This window comes from Myotis brandtii, unplaced genomic scaffold (genome assembly GCF_000412655.1).
Source record: "Myotis brandtii unplaced genomic scaffold, ASM41265v1 scaffold152, whole genome shotgun sequence".
Lineage (NCBI taxonomy): Eukaryota > Metazoa > Chordata > Mammalia > Chiroptera > Vespertilionidae > Myotis > Myotis brandtii.
The window spans coordinates 1110262-1126289 of record NW_005355502.1 but is presented as its reverse complement, the minus strand read 5'-3'; the positions used below and the strand labels follow the sequence as shown (position 1 = coordinate 1126289).

General features: G+C 51.3%; 1 protein-coding gene across 2 annotated transcripts in view; it reads left to right on the top strand.

Annotated features, from left to right (window-relative positions):
* The window catches only part of DCUN1D3 (DCN1, defective in cullin neddylation 1, domain containing 3), a 40662-nt gene extending 25225 nt beyond the window's left edge, over positions 1-15437 (top strand). For both annotated transcript variants that reach the window (XM_005861488.2, XM_014535837.1), the window contains 2 exons: positions 13060-13595; positions 14687-15437. In XM_005861488.2, coding sequence (XP_005861550.1) covers positions 13165-13595; positions 14687-15170 — 915 coding nt within the window. In that variant the 5' untranslated portion in view covers positions 13060-13164 and the 3' untranslated portion in view covers positions 15171-15437. The remainder of the gene's footprint in view (positions 1-13059; positions 13596-14686) is intronic.
* The last annotated feature ends 591 nt before the right edge of the window (positions 15438-16028 follow it).

Sequence of the window (16028 nt, the reverse complement as noted above, 5' to 3'; positions counted from 1 at the left end):
CGCTGATCCCGGTGCCGGGAGGCATATTACCCTTTTACTATATAGAATAGAGGCCTGGTGCACGCGTGGGGGCTGGCTGGTTTGCCCTGAAGGGTGTCCTGGATCAGGGTGGGGGTCCCCACTGGGGTGCCTGGCCAGTCTGGCTGAGGGGCTGAGGGTTGTTTTCAGGCTGGCGGGTGACTGAAGCTCCCAACCGCTCCTTTTTTTCTTTTTTTTTTTTATTCTGGGTCAGCTTTAGCTCTGAGGCCTCGGCTGCTGAAATCAGGTTTCTGGCCTTTGATTACCTTCTGTATTTGATACAATGTTGCGGTCCGGCTGGCTGAAGCCCGGCTGACTAAAGCAGGATTCTGGGGTTTTGTTTAGCTTCTATATTTGCAACATAGTTGCTTAGAGTTTCAGCTGAGAGGCCGGCAAGTCAGGCGGGGAACGTTGGAGTCCGCCATCACTGGAGCAAGCAAGCCTCCCTGTTCGCTTCAAGCTGCCTGGCTGCCGGCCGCCATCTTGGCTGGCAGGTAATTTGCAAAGCTCCCTGATTAGCCAATGGGAAGGAGAGCGGCCGTGCGGCTAATTACCATGTTTCTCTTTTATTAGATAGGATAGATAGGATTAGATAGGATTCTCCTAGAAGAGCCACTGGTGTTGCTACCCCAAGTATCATCACTGAGCAGGGGGTGGGAGAGCTGGAGCTGGGATTTCACATGGTTCAGCAGAATGGTGGGCTGCCACGGTAAGAGCAGTCTGCCCTTTGCTTTTCAGCAGCTGCGTCTGGTTTTGATGGTCCTGATTAGAACTTTAGTCCTCGGCCTTTTCTTGCTGTCCGCTGAGACATGATCCTGGAAATGGAGGACCGCGATGGTCCACATGGCTCATCCTCGTGGACCAGGTGCCTGCGTCAGCCTGAGTGGACAGCCTCTCTGTCGTCAAGCACATTGAGTCAATATGACGGAGTAAGAGGCCTCAAGGAGAGAGCTGCTGGGAGTCCCTTGTGCTGGGTGTGCCTTGTTCAGGAGCGCTGCTGGCTTCTGCGCTGGCATCTGCAAACACCTGGAGTGGGATACCCTTGCTAGTTGAGGTGAGAAGATGCAGTTCAGACCAGCACAAGGTCACTGGAGCTCATCTGCTGGGAAACCCGTGGAGCAGCTTGGAATGCCACATGCCAAGGCTCACGCCCCTCAGCTTTCCCTCGCTAAAGGGGGCAGTGGTGGCTAGTAGTAGTCATGTTTTAATCCCAGGATGTGTGTTTTTATTTTTAGAGAGGGAGGGAGAGGAGAGAGAGAGAGAGAGAGAGAGAGAAGAGAGAAACATCGATCAGTTGCCTCCCATACTTTCCCTGACTGGGGATGGAACCCACAACCTTTTGGTGTATGGGGGACCCTCCAAACACCTGAGCCACCCGCCAGGATGTGATGGCCATTATTAATGTGAATTTTTCCCGGGGATTGGAATGCAGCTCAAAAGGAGGCGTGTCAGGGTAAACATCTCCTTTTTTAACCTCAAATTTTGGCTTTTGCTGTGTTTGAGGTGAAAATGCACTTGAGTGGGAGGAGTGCGCACTGCTGGCTGAGAAGCCATTCTGGTGTCACGTCTGAGGGCGGATGAAGTGTGCAGTGCTAGTAGCAGAGGGCCCAGGAGAAACTGGATTTTAGGAACCGGTTCTTGAGAGGGGAAAGGAAGAATCCTTAGGGCTCCACTCTCTTTACTGTTGAGTATTTGGTAACGTCACCATGTAATCAGAATTGGTGTGTTGTTAAAACCCTAAGAAAGAGAAAACATTTATAATACAGTACCGATTTATTGGGGGAAAATCCGGATAAGTGGACCCACTCAGTGCAAACCCGTGTTGTTCAAGGGCCGGCTGCACTGAATAGCTGTGCCCGGAGCAGCGCTCAGTGTGGCGGCCTCATTCATCCAGCCATGTGTGAACACGTTGCAGTACACGGACCAGAGCCTTCTACAGAGGGCTCATTATCATTCAGAAGCTGTTTTCCAGCTATTATTGTGCCATAGCTGAGGGCTCAGGGTCAGGACCGGCCTGACCAAACCCCCGCTCCTGTGGTGCTCCCCTTCCCATAGGGGGAGCTGGCAGTACATGAGTCAGCGAGGATTTCCATCCGGAGCGTGGAGCTGTGCTGGGTCAGAGGGCGTGCACGTTAGATGGGCTGGACAGGGAGTGCGTCTCAGCGTGAGAACTGAGGCCCATGTGTTGTTTGTCCCCGGGACCTTCGATTTCCCCTGCTTTCAGGTGTGTGCCGGGCATTCTGTATTCAAAGCCGGGTCTGCTCTCCGGGAGGCGCTCACCGCTGGAGCTGCGGGCGGGGGTATGGGGGGAGGATGGGGCGGCCGTGCAGGTGAACCCCTGATGCCCTTCTGAAAAGCTGCGGTCAGGTCACGGTCCCCAGTCATGGGTACAACACTTGAGCGTGAGTTTGCAAGTGAGTATGTGTGTGCTGTTTATTTCAGGGTCCAAAGCTCCCTTCACATTTTCAAAGATGACCTGAAGAGCCAGTGGTGCTGCGGCTTGATTGTAGGATTTTCTTACAGTGTTTTTTCTGAAAACAGGGCCTCACTGTTAGCGCCGTTTTAATAGACAACAGTGTGATGGCCATTAGGTGGTGGCAGCTCTGGCAGGAAGTGGGCAGGGACTGGGCTGGAATGATCTGATGTCTTATTTGCCAAGCCTGAAACGCCATGGTGCCGGCTGTCAGGTATAAAGCTCCATTTTGATTTAATTATCTGCTTATCTTTACATGTTAATGTGCCCTTTGGCCATATGAGCGCCCATTTGTGAAATCAGTAACTGTTATTAAACAACAACGAAGCTCATTGGGACCTCAAGTTTTAAACTACAGGGAAAGTTTTTCCAATAAAGGCACATAGATGTGAGCATTTCCTGTCACTGGCTTCAAAACCTGAATACTTTCTAAACAGGCTTAAAACCAAAGAGAAATTGTTTCAGTAATAATAATTGAAGAGGGTAGCCAGGTTCTGGTCAGATCTGGTCTTTCAGCTTCATAGGATGTGGTGAGATCAGATACCTATTTCAGCTGGAAAATGGCTCATGCCATTGCACAGAGACTTCCGTGCAGCTCCGAGTGCGGGGAAGTTTCTCCCTGGGAGCCTGAAGATGACAAACGCGTGCACAACACAAAAGCAGCTCTCAGTGCTGTTACATGGCTGCCTGAAGGAGGCCTGAGCTTGCAAAAATGGAAATTGGGAAGGTTTTGTGGCTCGTCTTTTAAAGCACATCCAAATGGTGCAGTTGTAATGGAATTTTGCAGTTTGTACAAGTTTGGTATCACTGGTCCTAGTGTACAGATAGGGTTCCCTGATGTGTTGAAATCAGGATCTAGTAAGTTGGTCCCAGTTTGGGAATCAGAATGCCCAGGTATCAGATCTTCTCTTCCTTTGTTCTGTGAGTAGAAGAGACATGGGTGACAGAGCCTGTGTCTTGGTGAGGGCTCTGTGGTGACAGAAAACCTGACATCTGGCTTAGGCAGAAGGGGAGTTTATTGGCTTACAAAACTGATGTCGAGGCTTCGGTCTGATTCAGGTACAATTGGATTCAGGGTGCAAATAATGCCTTGGAACTCATGGTCTCTGTGTCACTTGATGGTGCTTTATTCTTGGGTTCTACCGTAAGAAGGGGCCATTTAACCCTTCAAAAGGCATTCTTGTCCCTGGTAGCTCTTTCTGATCAGATGACTGTAGCAGCTCCAACCTCCTATGCTTGCCGTGCGTGCTTAATTCACTCGGCTGGCCTGGGTCACCTGCATATTCCGGACCCAGTCATTGAAGCCGGGGCCTGTGAAGCTTTGGTGGGCCTGAGTCACATGGTCCACAATGAGCCCCACCCTACTACTTGGCCAAGAGTGAGGGAGAGGGATCTTCTAGTGCAGAGCCCGGATGCTGGGACGGTGCAGAGACTGACCGCACCAGGAGTAGCCCTGGCCCCAGTCTGAGGCTCGGAAGCCCTATAATAAGCCTGTGGGCCTTAGGACGAGCTAGGCCAGCCTGTTACCCATTTTCAGGGCCCATAGTTCCATATTGCATATGCCCTGTGCTCCCGGAAGTGTGATTCTCTCAGGCTCTGGCTGGTTCAGTATAGTGAGGGGACTGGTAGCCATTAGACCTCAAGGTGGGTATCACCATTTCTTTTGGGGGGTGCAGAAGGTTGCTTTTCTTTTGCGAGATTAAGTTGGGGAAATGTAGATATAAACAGAAGTTGTCCTTATGATTTATTAGCCTTCCTGCCCATTATCCTGCCCCTATCATTTTTCCAACACTGTCTTGCAATCCTTGGAGCCACTGGGCTTGTCAGCCTTTCTGATGTGATCTGCAGTGAAGCACCGACTTCTCCTCCAGCAGTTTGAACTTTTTCCTGAAAGATAATATCTTATTGTGCTTTGGGTAAGGATTTTTTTTTTAAGAAATTTAATTAGGTGGCCAGTATTACAAGATAATGTTGGGAGAAATACATACTACAATGCACTGCCATTATGAGTTGTCACTACTTTTTTAAAATTCAGATTGAAATATATATATAATTTTTTTGCATGATCCATTAGTTCCACTTCTAGGAATTCTCAGGAAATAATTATGTTTCAGTTTATTAGCTGCATTTCCTGTTTATTATCCCAGTGTTTATAAGAGTGAACTATTTATTGGAAGCAAACTAACTGTCCAACAATGAGATTAAATTGACAAGTTGTGGTGCCCCCCCCGTTCAGTGGGAGACTTACGTGACTATTAAATAGGTTTGAACAGAGTCTCCCCCGCCGTGTACCCCTTTGCAGGGCAGCACCACATTTTTGACAGATTGAATAGTAGGCTATAAATAGCCTATGGGCTACATGAAGTGGCTGGTACATTAGTAGTGATGCTAGTAGTACCGTTGAATGACTGCTTTTTAAAAAAAAATACATATTTTTATTGATTTCAGAGAGGAAGAGAGAGGGGGAGAGAGAGAGACATCATCAATGATGAGAAACATCATTGATAAGAGAGAAACATCAATGATGAGAGAGAATCACTGATTGGCTGCCTCCTGCACGCCCCACACTGGGAATCAAGCCCGCAACCCAGGCATGTGCCCTGATCAGGAATCAAACCGTGACCTCCTAGTTCATAGGTTGACGCTCAACCACTGAGGCACGCCAGTCGGGCGAATTACTGTTTTTTTAAAAGCATTGTATGAGATGAGAATATTGATATAGAAAGGTGTCAATGGAAAAGTTTGCAAAATAGTATATACAGCCCTGGATGGGCGGCTTAGTTGGTTGGAGCATTGTCCTGTACACCAAAGGGTAGCAGGTTCAATTTCCAACCAGGGGCACATACCTGGGTGACGGGTTCAATCCCTGGTGGGGACATGTGTGGGAGGCAGCTGGTCGATGTTTCTCTCTCACATCAGTGTTTCTCTTTCTCATTCTCTCTCTCTCCTTCCCTCTCTCTTTCTCCCTCTCTTCCTAAAAATCAACAAAAACATCCTCGGATGAGGATTAAAAAAGAAAAAGAAAAAAGAATGTACAATACAACCCCAGTTTTGTTAAAAGTTCCATGTGCATAATATGTACATGCATGGCTCTCTTGTGTGCCATCCATATGTGTTCATAAAAGAGACTGCATGGTAGACTCCCAAATATTAATTGTGGGTGGTGGGATACCAGGGCCCTTCCTTTTCTGTGTGCTTCGTGTTCTCTGAGCTGTGTGGGTCGCTGGGACGCATTTGAACGTGGCAGCAGGAGAGAAGCCTGTGGCTCCCGCTCTGGCCCGAGTCTGGAGGGGTGGAAAGCAGGTCTTCTGTGATGGTACATGTCGCTTCCTGTCCCTCTTCCTGGCTGGCGCAGTTGGCTTCCATCCTGCCCTCTGAAAAGAAACTGGCAAATGTGGCCTTAATGGATTTGGGTTTTTTCTTAACAAATTAGCAAACATTTAAGAGATTGATGAGTTACTCTGTGGTGAACCTGAGGCCTCCTCAGAGGAAATGTGGCTCTGAGAGCCACATCTAGACATTGGTCACTCATGTACCCCTTTAAGCCGTGTGGATGCAGGCACTTGTCATCTCTGTATTGGGTTCCTTCCTCCTCCTCTGATTAATTTCACAATTTCCCTTCTTGCCTTTCTTACTAGTTAAATGTTTGTCAGTCAGTTGCCAACAACTGCAGTCCTGAGACGATGGCAGGAAAGTGGACAGTGATGTGGTAGGTGGGTGTTTGAGGACTGACCTTCCGCAACCTGGTGGCTGCCTCCACATGCCAACTGGCAGCAAGAGCTTATACCTCCCCTTGGGCCTGGGCTGTCATCTGCGAGGTCAGGAGACAGCGCCAAGCCTCCAGCCAGAGACGCAAAGTGTAACAGGCTACCATTTGCAGTGTGACGCACTGAGCCCAAGTCCAGTGAAAGGAGCTGAAAAGAGTGGTGAAGAAGCAGAGTGGGCTGCCTAACACTGGCGCCCTCGGTGGTGCTGTCTGCACAGAAGTGGGCAGTGTGACAGCAAAAACCATCCCAGGGCAGCTCAGTAAAGTGATGCGGCCCTTTGTGGGTTATTTTGGGTCGTGTGGGATTAATCTCTGGAGCCCAGAGACCAAAAAGGCTTTATGACTTGGTATTTGGAAATTTTATAGTACATGTGTACTGGCTTGGTTGTGTTTGGCAAGCAGTATTTGTTCTAGCCAGCCCACACTGGCTGCAGCCCTCAGGCCTCAACTGGACATATATTCTTAGTGGTATATTTGAAGTATACAAAGTAAGGAACAGTAAGAACACGTTAAAAAGAGAGGAGGCTGCACATGGGGAGTCTCCCACTCCTTGTGCAGGTGGGAGCGGCTCTGCTTCCATTCCCTTTTGGTCTCGCCTTCTCCCCGGCTCTGATAGGCTTGGGCAGAAGTGTGAGAAGAAAGTGCTGTCCGCAGAAGGCATGCAGATTAGAACTTCAGTCTCGCTGGGTGTGACGTCCCACAGTATTAGACTTGGGAGGACTAGTCCAGATCCCTTATTTTAATGTCGGGACCCCAGAAGCTCAGGTTAAGTGACTGGTTCACGGGTACACATTGCTCAGGGCGATCCCACACCAGAACTGAAGGCTCCCTTGGGAGTTGACTTTTCCTGCTGCCTCTGGAGAACTCTAGGTGTTGATAAGGTACCATTGTCATCTCCCCAGGCCAGTGATGGGGAGTGGCTGGACGGGATCCCTTTTCCTTTAGAGACTGGCTGTGGGCCTCCAGGCCACATCCCTGTCTCTATTCTGCTTCCCCCTCTGTGAAATGAAGATTCTATTCTACTCCTCATAGGGGTGAAGTGGGTCAAATGGGGCAATTTGTCAGTCGCCTCAGTGCATGTTTGTAATTTAAAAGATAACTGCTATCAATACAGATTCTAAAGTCTCCTCTCAACATGGATCAGCCAGATGGGCAAAGGCCTTCCTTTCCACTTCATGCTCGTCATTGAAGGACCAGAACAGGCGAAACCTTCTGTGTGAAACCTCCCCCTGCGGGGCCGTGGAGTCTGAGGCCTGGTCTCATTTCCTGGTCCACGGACGGCTGAGGGTGGAGAACCCGCTTCCCAGTGTGCACGCTCCAGCAGTCTCCGTGGGGGGAGCTGTGCAGGTGTGAAGCGTGCAGCCGCGTCCCACAGCGGTGCTCCTCCTCTCAGTCCTTCCACCTTTCCTCCCGCAGCAGTCACCTAGCCTCTCCTGTTCCTGTCTCCACTCGTACTGCGTCTGTGTGGCTTAGCCCTGCGTGGCTATTCAGTTCCCCAACTGGTGACTCTGCCTTAGCAGTAGACACAAGCCCCAGGGGGCCAGCCTGGTGGTCACTGCACGGCCTGCCTGAGACAGAAGCAGCTTCCGACTCCTCTTTGGTCCAGAGCATCCCCAGGGACTGCAGCCTGGGACTGCCACCCTAGCAGTGCCAGCGCCGGGCCTGGGGCTAGACAGGCCGCTGGCTGAGCCATCCCCAGGAACAGCAGCCAGGCTGATGGGGAGAAGTGGGGGCGGGGGGGCTAGAGGCTGATGTGCAGGGAAGGAGGGAGGGGCTGCTGGGGCTGATCTTGGTCCAGCCAAGGCTGAGCAGCTCCTGCCCTCCATCTTTCAGTGGCCCCAGCTGCAGCTGTGTCTGCAAGTATTTCCCAGGTGGTTTTTATTCTTCCTGTCTTTCCTTTCTCCCCACACTCCTTGTCCCTGCTCCATTCAACTCAGTGTTGCCACTTAGTGGAGGCAGGGGACAGTCACTCACTGCAAGAACCAGAGCGCTGCCCAGGTCCCTGCAGCGCTGCCCCTGCCCCCGCAGAGCTGGACTGGCTGCCGAGAGGGCACTGCTCTGCAGGGAGGCATGACTCTGCCCCTGGCTTTTTGATGGGAACAACTGTAATAAAGGCCGACGGTCGCCGAGTACTCCCTGTGAGCAGGCACTGGCCAGGCTCTGACGTGGGGGATGATCTCATTTACTGCCCAGCTGTCCGATGTTCCTTACCTGCTCACAGCCACGCAGCCGGTGTCCCCCTGATCCAGACCCAGGTTTGTCTACCCCTGGAGCTCACCTCTTGATTATTCACCCCTGTTCCTCCCTCGAAAGCTCCTTGACCCTGGTGTGCCTCCATTTCTCTCCCTGTGAAATGGGGGTAATGACTCCACAGAGCTACATGTGTGTGTTACAATGTACTAGCACAGTGGTCGGCAAACTCATTAGTCAACAGAGCCAAATATCAACAGTACAACGATTGAAATTTCTTTTGAGAGCCAAATATTTTAAACTTAAACTATATAGGTAGGTACATTGTTATTAACTTAATTAGGGTACTCCTAAGCTGGCCTTTGCTAAAAATGTTTCATTTTATAACAATAAAGCCACCAACACAAAGTAATTACAATTCTGAAATTGATGACAGAAATACCTGTAGGATTTGCAGCTGGTTGGAAAAATACAGGTAACTTTATGCTTCGAGTAGGTACTTTTGTCACCCGGGCGTGATTTGCGGACACAACTAGCACTAACCACTGCACATGAGACTGCTGACTGACTGGCTCACTCAACTCGTGCATGAATCACGCGCGCCTCGCCCGCGCTGCGTATCCCGCGGGCCCGCTTGCGCCGCGTCTCCCATCGCCCTACCGACACCCCCCACTTCTTCTAACGCCATTTCTTCAAATAGACTCGCCCAGGCCGAAAACCGACTTCTGCGCATGGGCCACAAAGTTTCAATCGCACTGTATGTGTGTGCCCGCACGTGGTATTTTGTGGAAGAGCCACACTCAAGGGGCCAAAGAGCCGCATGTGGCTCGCGAGCCGCGGTTTGCCAACCACTGTACTAGCACACGCAGTGATATTCATTAGTGATGCCCTCCGACACTGCAGAGATGGAGCCAGAGACAGACTGGGAAGGAGTGCCGTTAAAAGTATAAACAGTGGCTGGAAACCTGGAGCTGCCCACGGGGAAAGGGAAGGAATTGGAACTGGCTGGAAGCTCGCCCCACTGGACAGGGAGTGACCAGTGATTAGACTGTCACAGGGCACAGCAAACACCTCGCTTGTCCTACTCCATGGAGAACCTGGTCCCCCAGGTATGTCTGGGCAGTGGTGCCTTGGAGCAGCATCAGTGCTGTGGTTTGAGAGACTGTTTTTGAACAAGACCCAAGTGCGTGGGTCGAGACAGGGGTCGGTGTCCTGGCTGGGCCCGGGAAGCAGAGGCCTGGATGGAGCCCATTGTCCAGGTGGGACAAGCCAGGGCTTCTGTTGGGCTAACCAGATACTGCTTGGCTGTTTATAGCTGTCATTCCAAGTGCTTTGAGAGGGGCAGTGTGTGACAGGTCTCTTTGTCTGCATTTCCTAACATTGAGGCCGATGAACATTTTGCAGGCTGAGGAAATTCAGGGTCAAAAAGCGATGGCAGAGCTGGGCTTTGGAGCTCTGAGCCATGCTGGTGGGCTCACTCCGTCCCCACCTCCGGGGAGGCTGAGCCCGAGGGCATCTGGCTACCTACATCACCGTGGCAGGCTCGCCTGGGAGAGGACCGTGGTTAGGATGCCCGTTTTGCACAGTGGGCACAGACCACATGCTCCCTTTCCAGTGGCTGGCTGGCTGGCGGAAAGAGTGCTGCTCTGGAGTTGCCGTGGTAACACTCCCGTGCTTGGGGCCTATCTGCTGGGGGTATTTCCCTAGATGCACTGACATGGGGGCACAGCAGTGTGGCCTGGTGGTAGGGGTCATGGTTTCTCAAGCCACACCTACCAAGTTCTGTGCTTGTGATCTTGGGTAATTTGCTTTGCGCCTCAGTTTCCCTGTCTTAAAGTGGGTTGTGGTGAGGATATGAGTTTTAATGTCCATAAAGTGCTTATCCGCATAGTACCTGGCACAATAGCCAGTGGTCAGTAATTGATAACTATGATTAGCTATTAGCCAACAGCTAGTGGGCTTGGGGAAATTTTCAGCTATAAAACACCTAAAGGAAGTGTGGCCTGCTAGGGACGCGGGGCTGGGCCCGCAGCAGCCCGGGGCAGGCTCTGAGAGCAGCACTGGAAGCCGCAATAGGAAGGAGCGCAGTGAATAATCGGGGTGAGGGTGTCCTCACCCTCCGCCGGGAAGACAGAATGGAAGAAGGGATGTGAGGCTGGCTTGTGCTGATTTGATTTTCCTTTTCCTCCTCTGTTCGGCATGTTAAAGCCTTCAGGTTTCAGCTGGTTCTGCCATGTCAGATCATCAGAGATGCTATTAACTTGGAGGGCTGGGTGGGTCAGTGGTTTGGACCTCTTTGGGAGGCCTCCTGTTTTGCCCCTCCTACCTGAAGGCCTGGCGCCAGGTTTAGAGGAAGCTGTGCAGTGAAGCGTCTGTTTGGTGGGGGTGGGGGTGGGGCCTGGAGTAAGTGGGTCAGATGGAGGCCAGGAAACCCTCTCAGCCTCTTGGTACCTGGGTCTCCCTGCGCAGGCGCAGGCGGGAGCAGCGCCTGGTGAGTCAGTGCTCCGGGGAATTGGGGAATTTGGAGCCGGCAGGGCAGGCTGTGAGCGTGGGGGGAGTGTGGGCCTTTTGTTTCTTTCAGCGCTCTAGCCTTTAGGAACAATCTGGAAATCAGGCTCTCACATGGCATAGTCCTGCTTTTTTTGAGGTAATTCAGCTTGAACAGTTGCTTCTCTTGAATGCAGGTCTTTCAGGAATTAGCCCTTTCCCTTTTAAATGTTTAATAGGCTGTGCTTATGTCTTAGTAGCTATACTATTCTCAAAGCATAAAAAGACTTAAAAATACTTACGCGGTCTGTCATTTTCCACACTAAACCCTTATTGTGGTTTCCATGCGATTTTGAAGCCGGGGAAACTGGGAGGCTTTGCGGGCGTGTGTAGACACGTCTCTGTTCCTCTGTCCTCTTGGGGGCGGAGAATGGGACACGCCCTGACACGGAGTCTCCAGGAACTGCTGGAATGACTCTGGTCTCCATTTTAAACATGCACGTCCTGAGGCCTCAGAGCTCCTTTTGAAGAGAAGCGGAGTTCTCCACGCGCTTTTCGGAGGAAGCTATAGTCCTTTCCATACAGCGCAAAGCTCCAGCCTCGGAAAAGCACCTCTGCCCCACTGTGTCCTGAGCTGGAATGTGGACCCTGGAGGTCCATGAGCGCTCCTAGAGCGGAGGCAGGGCACGGACCTGGCTGGCCCGCCTCCCCATTAGACTCTGGCTCGTGGCTGAGTCCTGTGAGCACTGTGCCTTCCGTGCCTGCAGCTATGGTAGCAGGTGGTAATATTTTCTGAGTACAGATGCTCCTGCACTTACCATGGGTTATGTCCCGATAAACCCTTTGCACGCTGAAAATATCACGTCTAAATGCATTTAGTTCACCTACCCTACCAAGCATCGTAGCTTAGCCTGGCCTGCCTTGAACCTGCTCCGAACACTCACGGGAGTCCACAGAATCATCTAACACAAAGCCTGTTTTACAGCAAGGTGTTATGTCATTTCTTATACATATTGCTTTGCACCATCGTAAGTCGGGGACCTGTGCTAAATTGTAGATGGATCTTCTAGTGGACTAGTTGAAAGTAAGAGTCCTAAGTAGACAAGGTCTTCAGAGAAATCACCTCACTCCTGGCCCAGAAATTTCTAGCAGTTCTTTAAAAACACCTTTTTAATTATCGGGGGCCAAGGCAGAGGCGGCAGAGGCCCCCGGCCGCGGGTCCGGGGCCAAGGCCCTTGCACAAATTTCGTGCATCGGGCCTCTAGTATAGGTAATAAACCACCATGGTGAGTTTGCTGTGTTTCCATGCAGACTTCTCTCTTTCATGTAGCAGCTATCCTCCCATTTAGAGATTGGATTTGGGTAAATCTGCCCTCCTTTAAGGTGGAGACAGCCTCTTGGAGGCCCGAGCCTGCAGCCTACCAGCATTCACATTTAGTGAACGTGGCTCCACTTTCCTTCCATACCACCGGGCAGAGGGCCTGAGACGGGGCCTGGGCACTTCGCGTGGACTAAGGCGGGAGAGAGGACGTTTCACCTGTTCCATAGGGGAGTCCCAGAAAGGACACTGAAGAGACCAGACACACATTGTACTTTGCTGTTTGGCTAGGACTCTGCTTGCAGTCTTACCTGTGAAAACCCTTCACCTCGTCTGTAGGCCGCTCTGAGACTGTAGGGGTGTGGGTGTGGCCACCCCTTCTCCCTATTTGAAAAGGAAATCAGGGTTTTGGCATTAGAGACCAGAAGATGGACCTTGTATGTGCCCCTGCTGGCTTCACTTGAGTCCAAATAACTCTCTCAAGTGATGGCCAGTGGGCAAGATGCATTTCCTTTGGAATATTTCTGGCAAACTGTAGATTTCCTGGATGCATTCTGCACATGAGCCACCTCTTCTTGGTAAACTGTGCTGCTATAAGAATGTTAGGAATTGTCTTTATTGGTTCTCCATATGTGCTCTAGCCACTGCATTTCCAAGGTGGAGGGATAGAGCGGGCTTACAAGGGAGGTGGTGATGAACTTGGAGTCTCTCCTGGTTTGTGGTGGCTCAGTGTGCAGTCCAGTCCGTGGAGAGAGCTTGCATGTCCTGTCTCTATCCAGCGGTGAGTGCTCTCTCATTTCTTCCCAGGTTGGCTGGCTCCTCTGGCTGATGGCATGTTGAGATTCAAGGGCCGGTGGCAGCGAGGGCTTCTGATCCAGAGGGGACCGCTCTAAAGGCCAGGCCACCAGTACCATGGGCCAGTGTGTCACCAAGTGCAAGAATCCCTCCTCAACCCTGGGCAGCAAGAATGGAGACCGTGACCCCAGCAGCAAGTCACACAACAGGCGAGGTGCAGGCCACCGCGAGGAACAGCCGCCGGCCTGTGGCAAGCCAGGTGGGGATATCCTCGTCAATGGGACCAAGAAGGCAGAGGCTGCCACGGAAGCCTGCCAGCTGCCCACGTCCTCGGGAGATGCTGGGAGGGAGCCCAAGTCCAGTGCCGAGGAGTCTTCCTTGCAGAGGTTGGAGGAACTGTTCAGGCGCTACAAGGATGAGCGGGAGGATGCAATTTTGGAGGAAGGCATGGAGCGCTTTTGCAATGACCTCTGTGTTGACCCCACGGAATTTCGAGTGCTGCTCTTGGCTTGGAAGTTCCAGGCTGCTACCATGTGCAAATTCACCAGGTTAGTCACCAGTACTTTCCCAGGTGAGCAGAGGAGGGAGCGCACCTGGGGCAGTGGTCCGTTAGGGTAGAACTGGGTTGGCTTCATAGAGTTTGGGTCTTTCTCTGTCAAATTTCTCTAAAGCTGTTCAGCCTCTGAATAACTGGGCGCCGACCCTCCTTGACCAAAGTTAAACAGGGCATAATCCATGCTGAGCCCTGTTGCCACATCGAGGCCCAGCCTCACTGCTGCTGCAGACCCTTCGCTCCCTCTTGTCATCCACTCCCTTCCTCCCTCTCTACTGCTGTGCGCCTGGTGTGCCAGGCACTGGGAGGGCCCCTGGGATGTGCCTGTCACTGCATGAGGCAAGTTGCCCCTCCTCGCCCTCCACACAGTGCCTAGCTGGCCCGGGATCAAGCAGTAGTTGGCATCTCATAGTCGTACATCTCCATGGAGGGTGTTTGGGGGGAGGGCATGGCAGGATTACCCCAAGGTGTGGTTTGCAAAGTGCTGGGGGTGAATAAGAATTTACTTTGAGAACTCCTCATGTAACTTCTAGCCCTGGGGTAGGGTAGATTACCCAGCAGACCTCAGAGGCCTTTTCTCTTTAGTGGATGCAGCAGTCTCTGAGTTGGTGATCAGTGTGGGCCATATTGTGAGCTAAAAGTGTTATACAGATGTTTAGAATACATACACAATTTTTGTTTCTTAAGAGAAAATTTTGATCACTGGTGGGAGTTACCCAGGTTCATCCAGAATCTTTGGTCCCTTGGCAGTTACCAAGAAACAGCCCTCAGAGAACAGGAGAGCAGGAAGGGCCCCTCTGGGAGGAGAGTGCAGCACAGTCACTGTTGCAGAATGGGGAGCAGGGCCTGGAGCTGACGCTTGGCTTTGGGAAGGTGAACAGATGAGCGGATAGGCAGGCACTGTTAGAAGCGGTTGACATATTAACTTGTCCTCACCCACACCCTGAAGAGTGACGTGTAGTCTCAGCACTTCCCAGGTGGAGGAGTCGGCATTCCCACCCAGCCACCCAGCTGCATGGTGCTAATCTCCACGCTGTTGAGATTCTCGTTGACAGTGATTAATTGTGCCCCTACTTCCTGTTGCAGGAAGGAGTTTTTTGATGGCTGCAAAGCAATAAGTGCAGACAGCATTGACGGGATCTGTGCACGGTTCCCCAGCCTCTTGACAGAAGCCAAGCAAGAGGACAAATTCAAGGATCTGTACCGGTTTACATTTCAGTTTGGCCTGGACTCTGAAGAAGGGCAGCGGTCACTGCATCGGGAAATAGCCATTGCCCTGTGGAAGCTAGTCTTTACCCAGAACAACCCGCCAGTGTTGGACCAGTGGCTACACTTCCTAACAGAGAACCCCTCGGGGGTCAAGGGCATCTCCCGGGACACTTGGAATATGTTCCTTAACTTCACTCAGGTGATTGGCCCCGACCTCAGCAACTACAGCGAAGATGAAGCCTGGCCGAGCCTCTTTGATACCTTTGTGGAGTGGGAGATGGAGCGGAGGAAGAGGGAAGGGGCCGGGGGTGGTGTGCGCAGCTCAGGGCCCTTGGGCTTGTGTCCCCAGGAGCAGACTTAGTGCTCTGTCCCAGGGCTGCGCTGCCCTGGAGCCAGCCGAGGAATGGACCTTTCTGGAAATTACCGAAGATCCGGATATTTTCTACTTTACACCTTTCTCTGCCTTGTATCTGAAAGGGCTCTAAAATGCTGTATCATGTTTTAGGCACTTTCTTCACTTTTTGGTTATTTTGGTTATTTCCTTTTTGGGGGGATCCCCCAAAATATTTGAACCTGGCTACATGTTATGTATCTTTTTTATAAGCCTTCAGATAGAATAAGCCTGCCATTTCTTGCACAAATAGATTGTTTGTGGGGGAGGGCGCCAAGAGGGGGGCTGGCGGTCAGCAGAGCTACCATTAGACACCAGTGCCAGATCTGCTGTGCATACTGTCTCAGGGCAGGTCTGTACTGTGTGTGGTGCTGTTTACATGGTTGAATTTCGGTTGTGATAATTTTTAAAGATTTACACGGAGTTGACTAGCAGTGTTAACTGTTAACCATGTTGCATTAATTCCCTGTGAGTTAAAGCCCTTGGAGAGCCAGGGCCAGCCAAATGTGTCCTCTGGTGACAACCCCGTCCAGCTAATGTATCTGAACCCTCTCTCCCGCACTTCTTGCTCATTCCTTCTTTGACGCATTGCATTTCCTGTCGAGTGTACCACCAGCACGTGGCCCCTGCCAGTCGAGTGAGCGGTGTTCTAGAGCAGCCAGCACCCGAGCATCGAGAGCAGAGAAAGCAGCGCTACCTCAGTTTGGCTGGAAGCAGTCTTTGATAGGTGTTTTTCTTTTATGAATTTTCTGTATTTTCATGTTGTAAGTGGAGATACTTTTTTTTTTTTTTTTTTTTTTTTTTTTTTTTTTGGGGCCAAATTTTTTT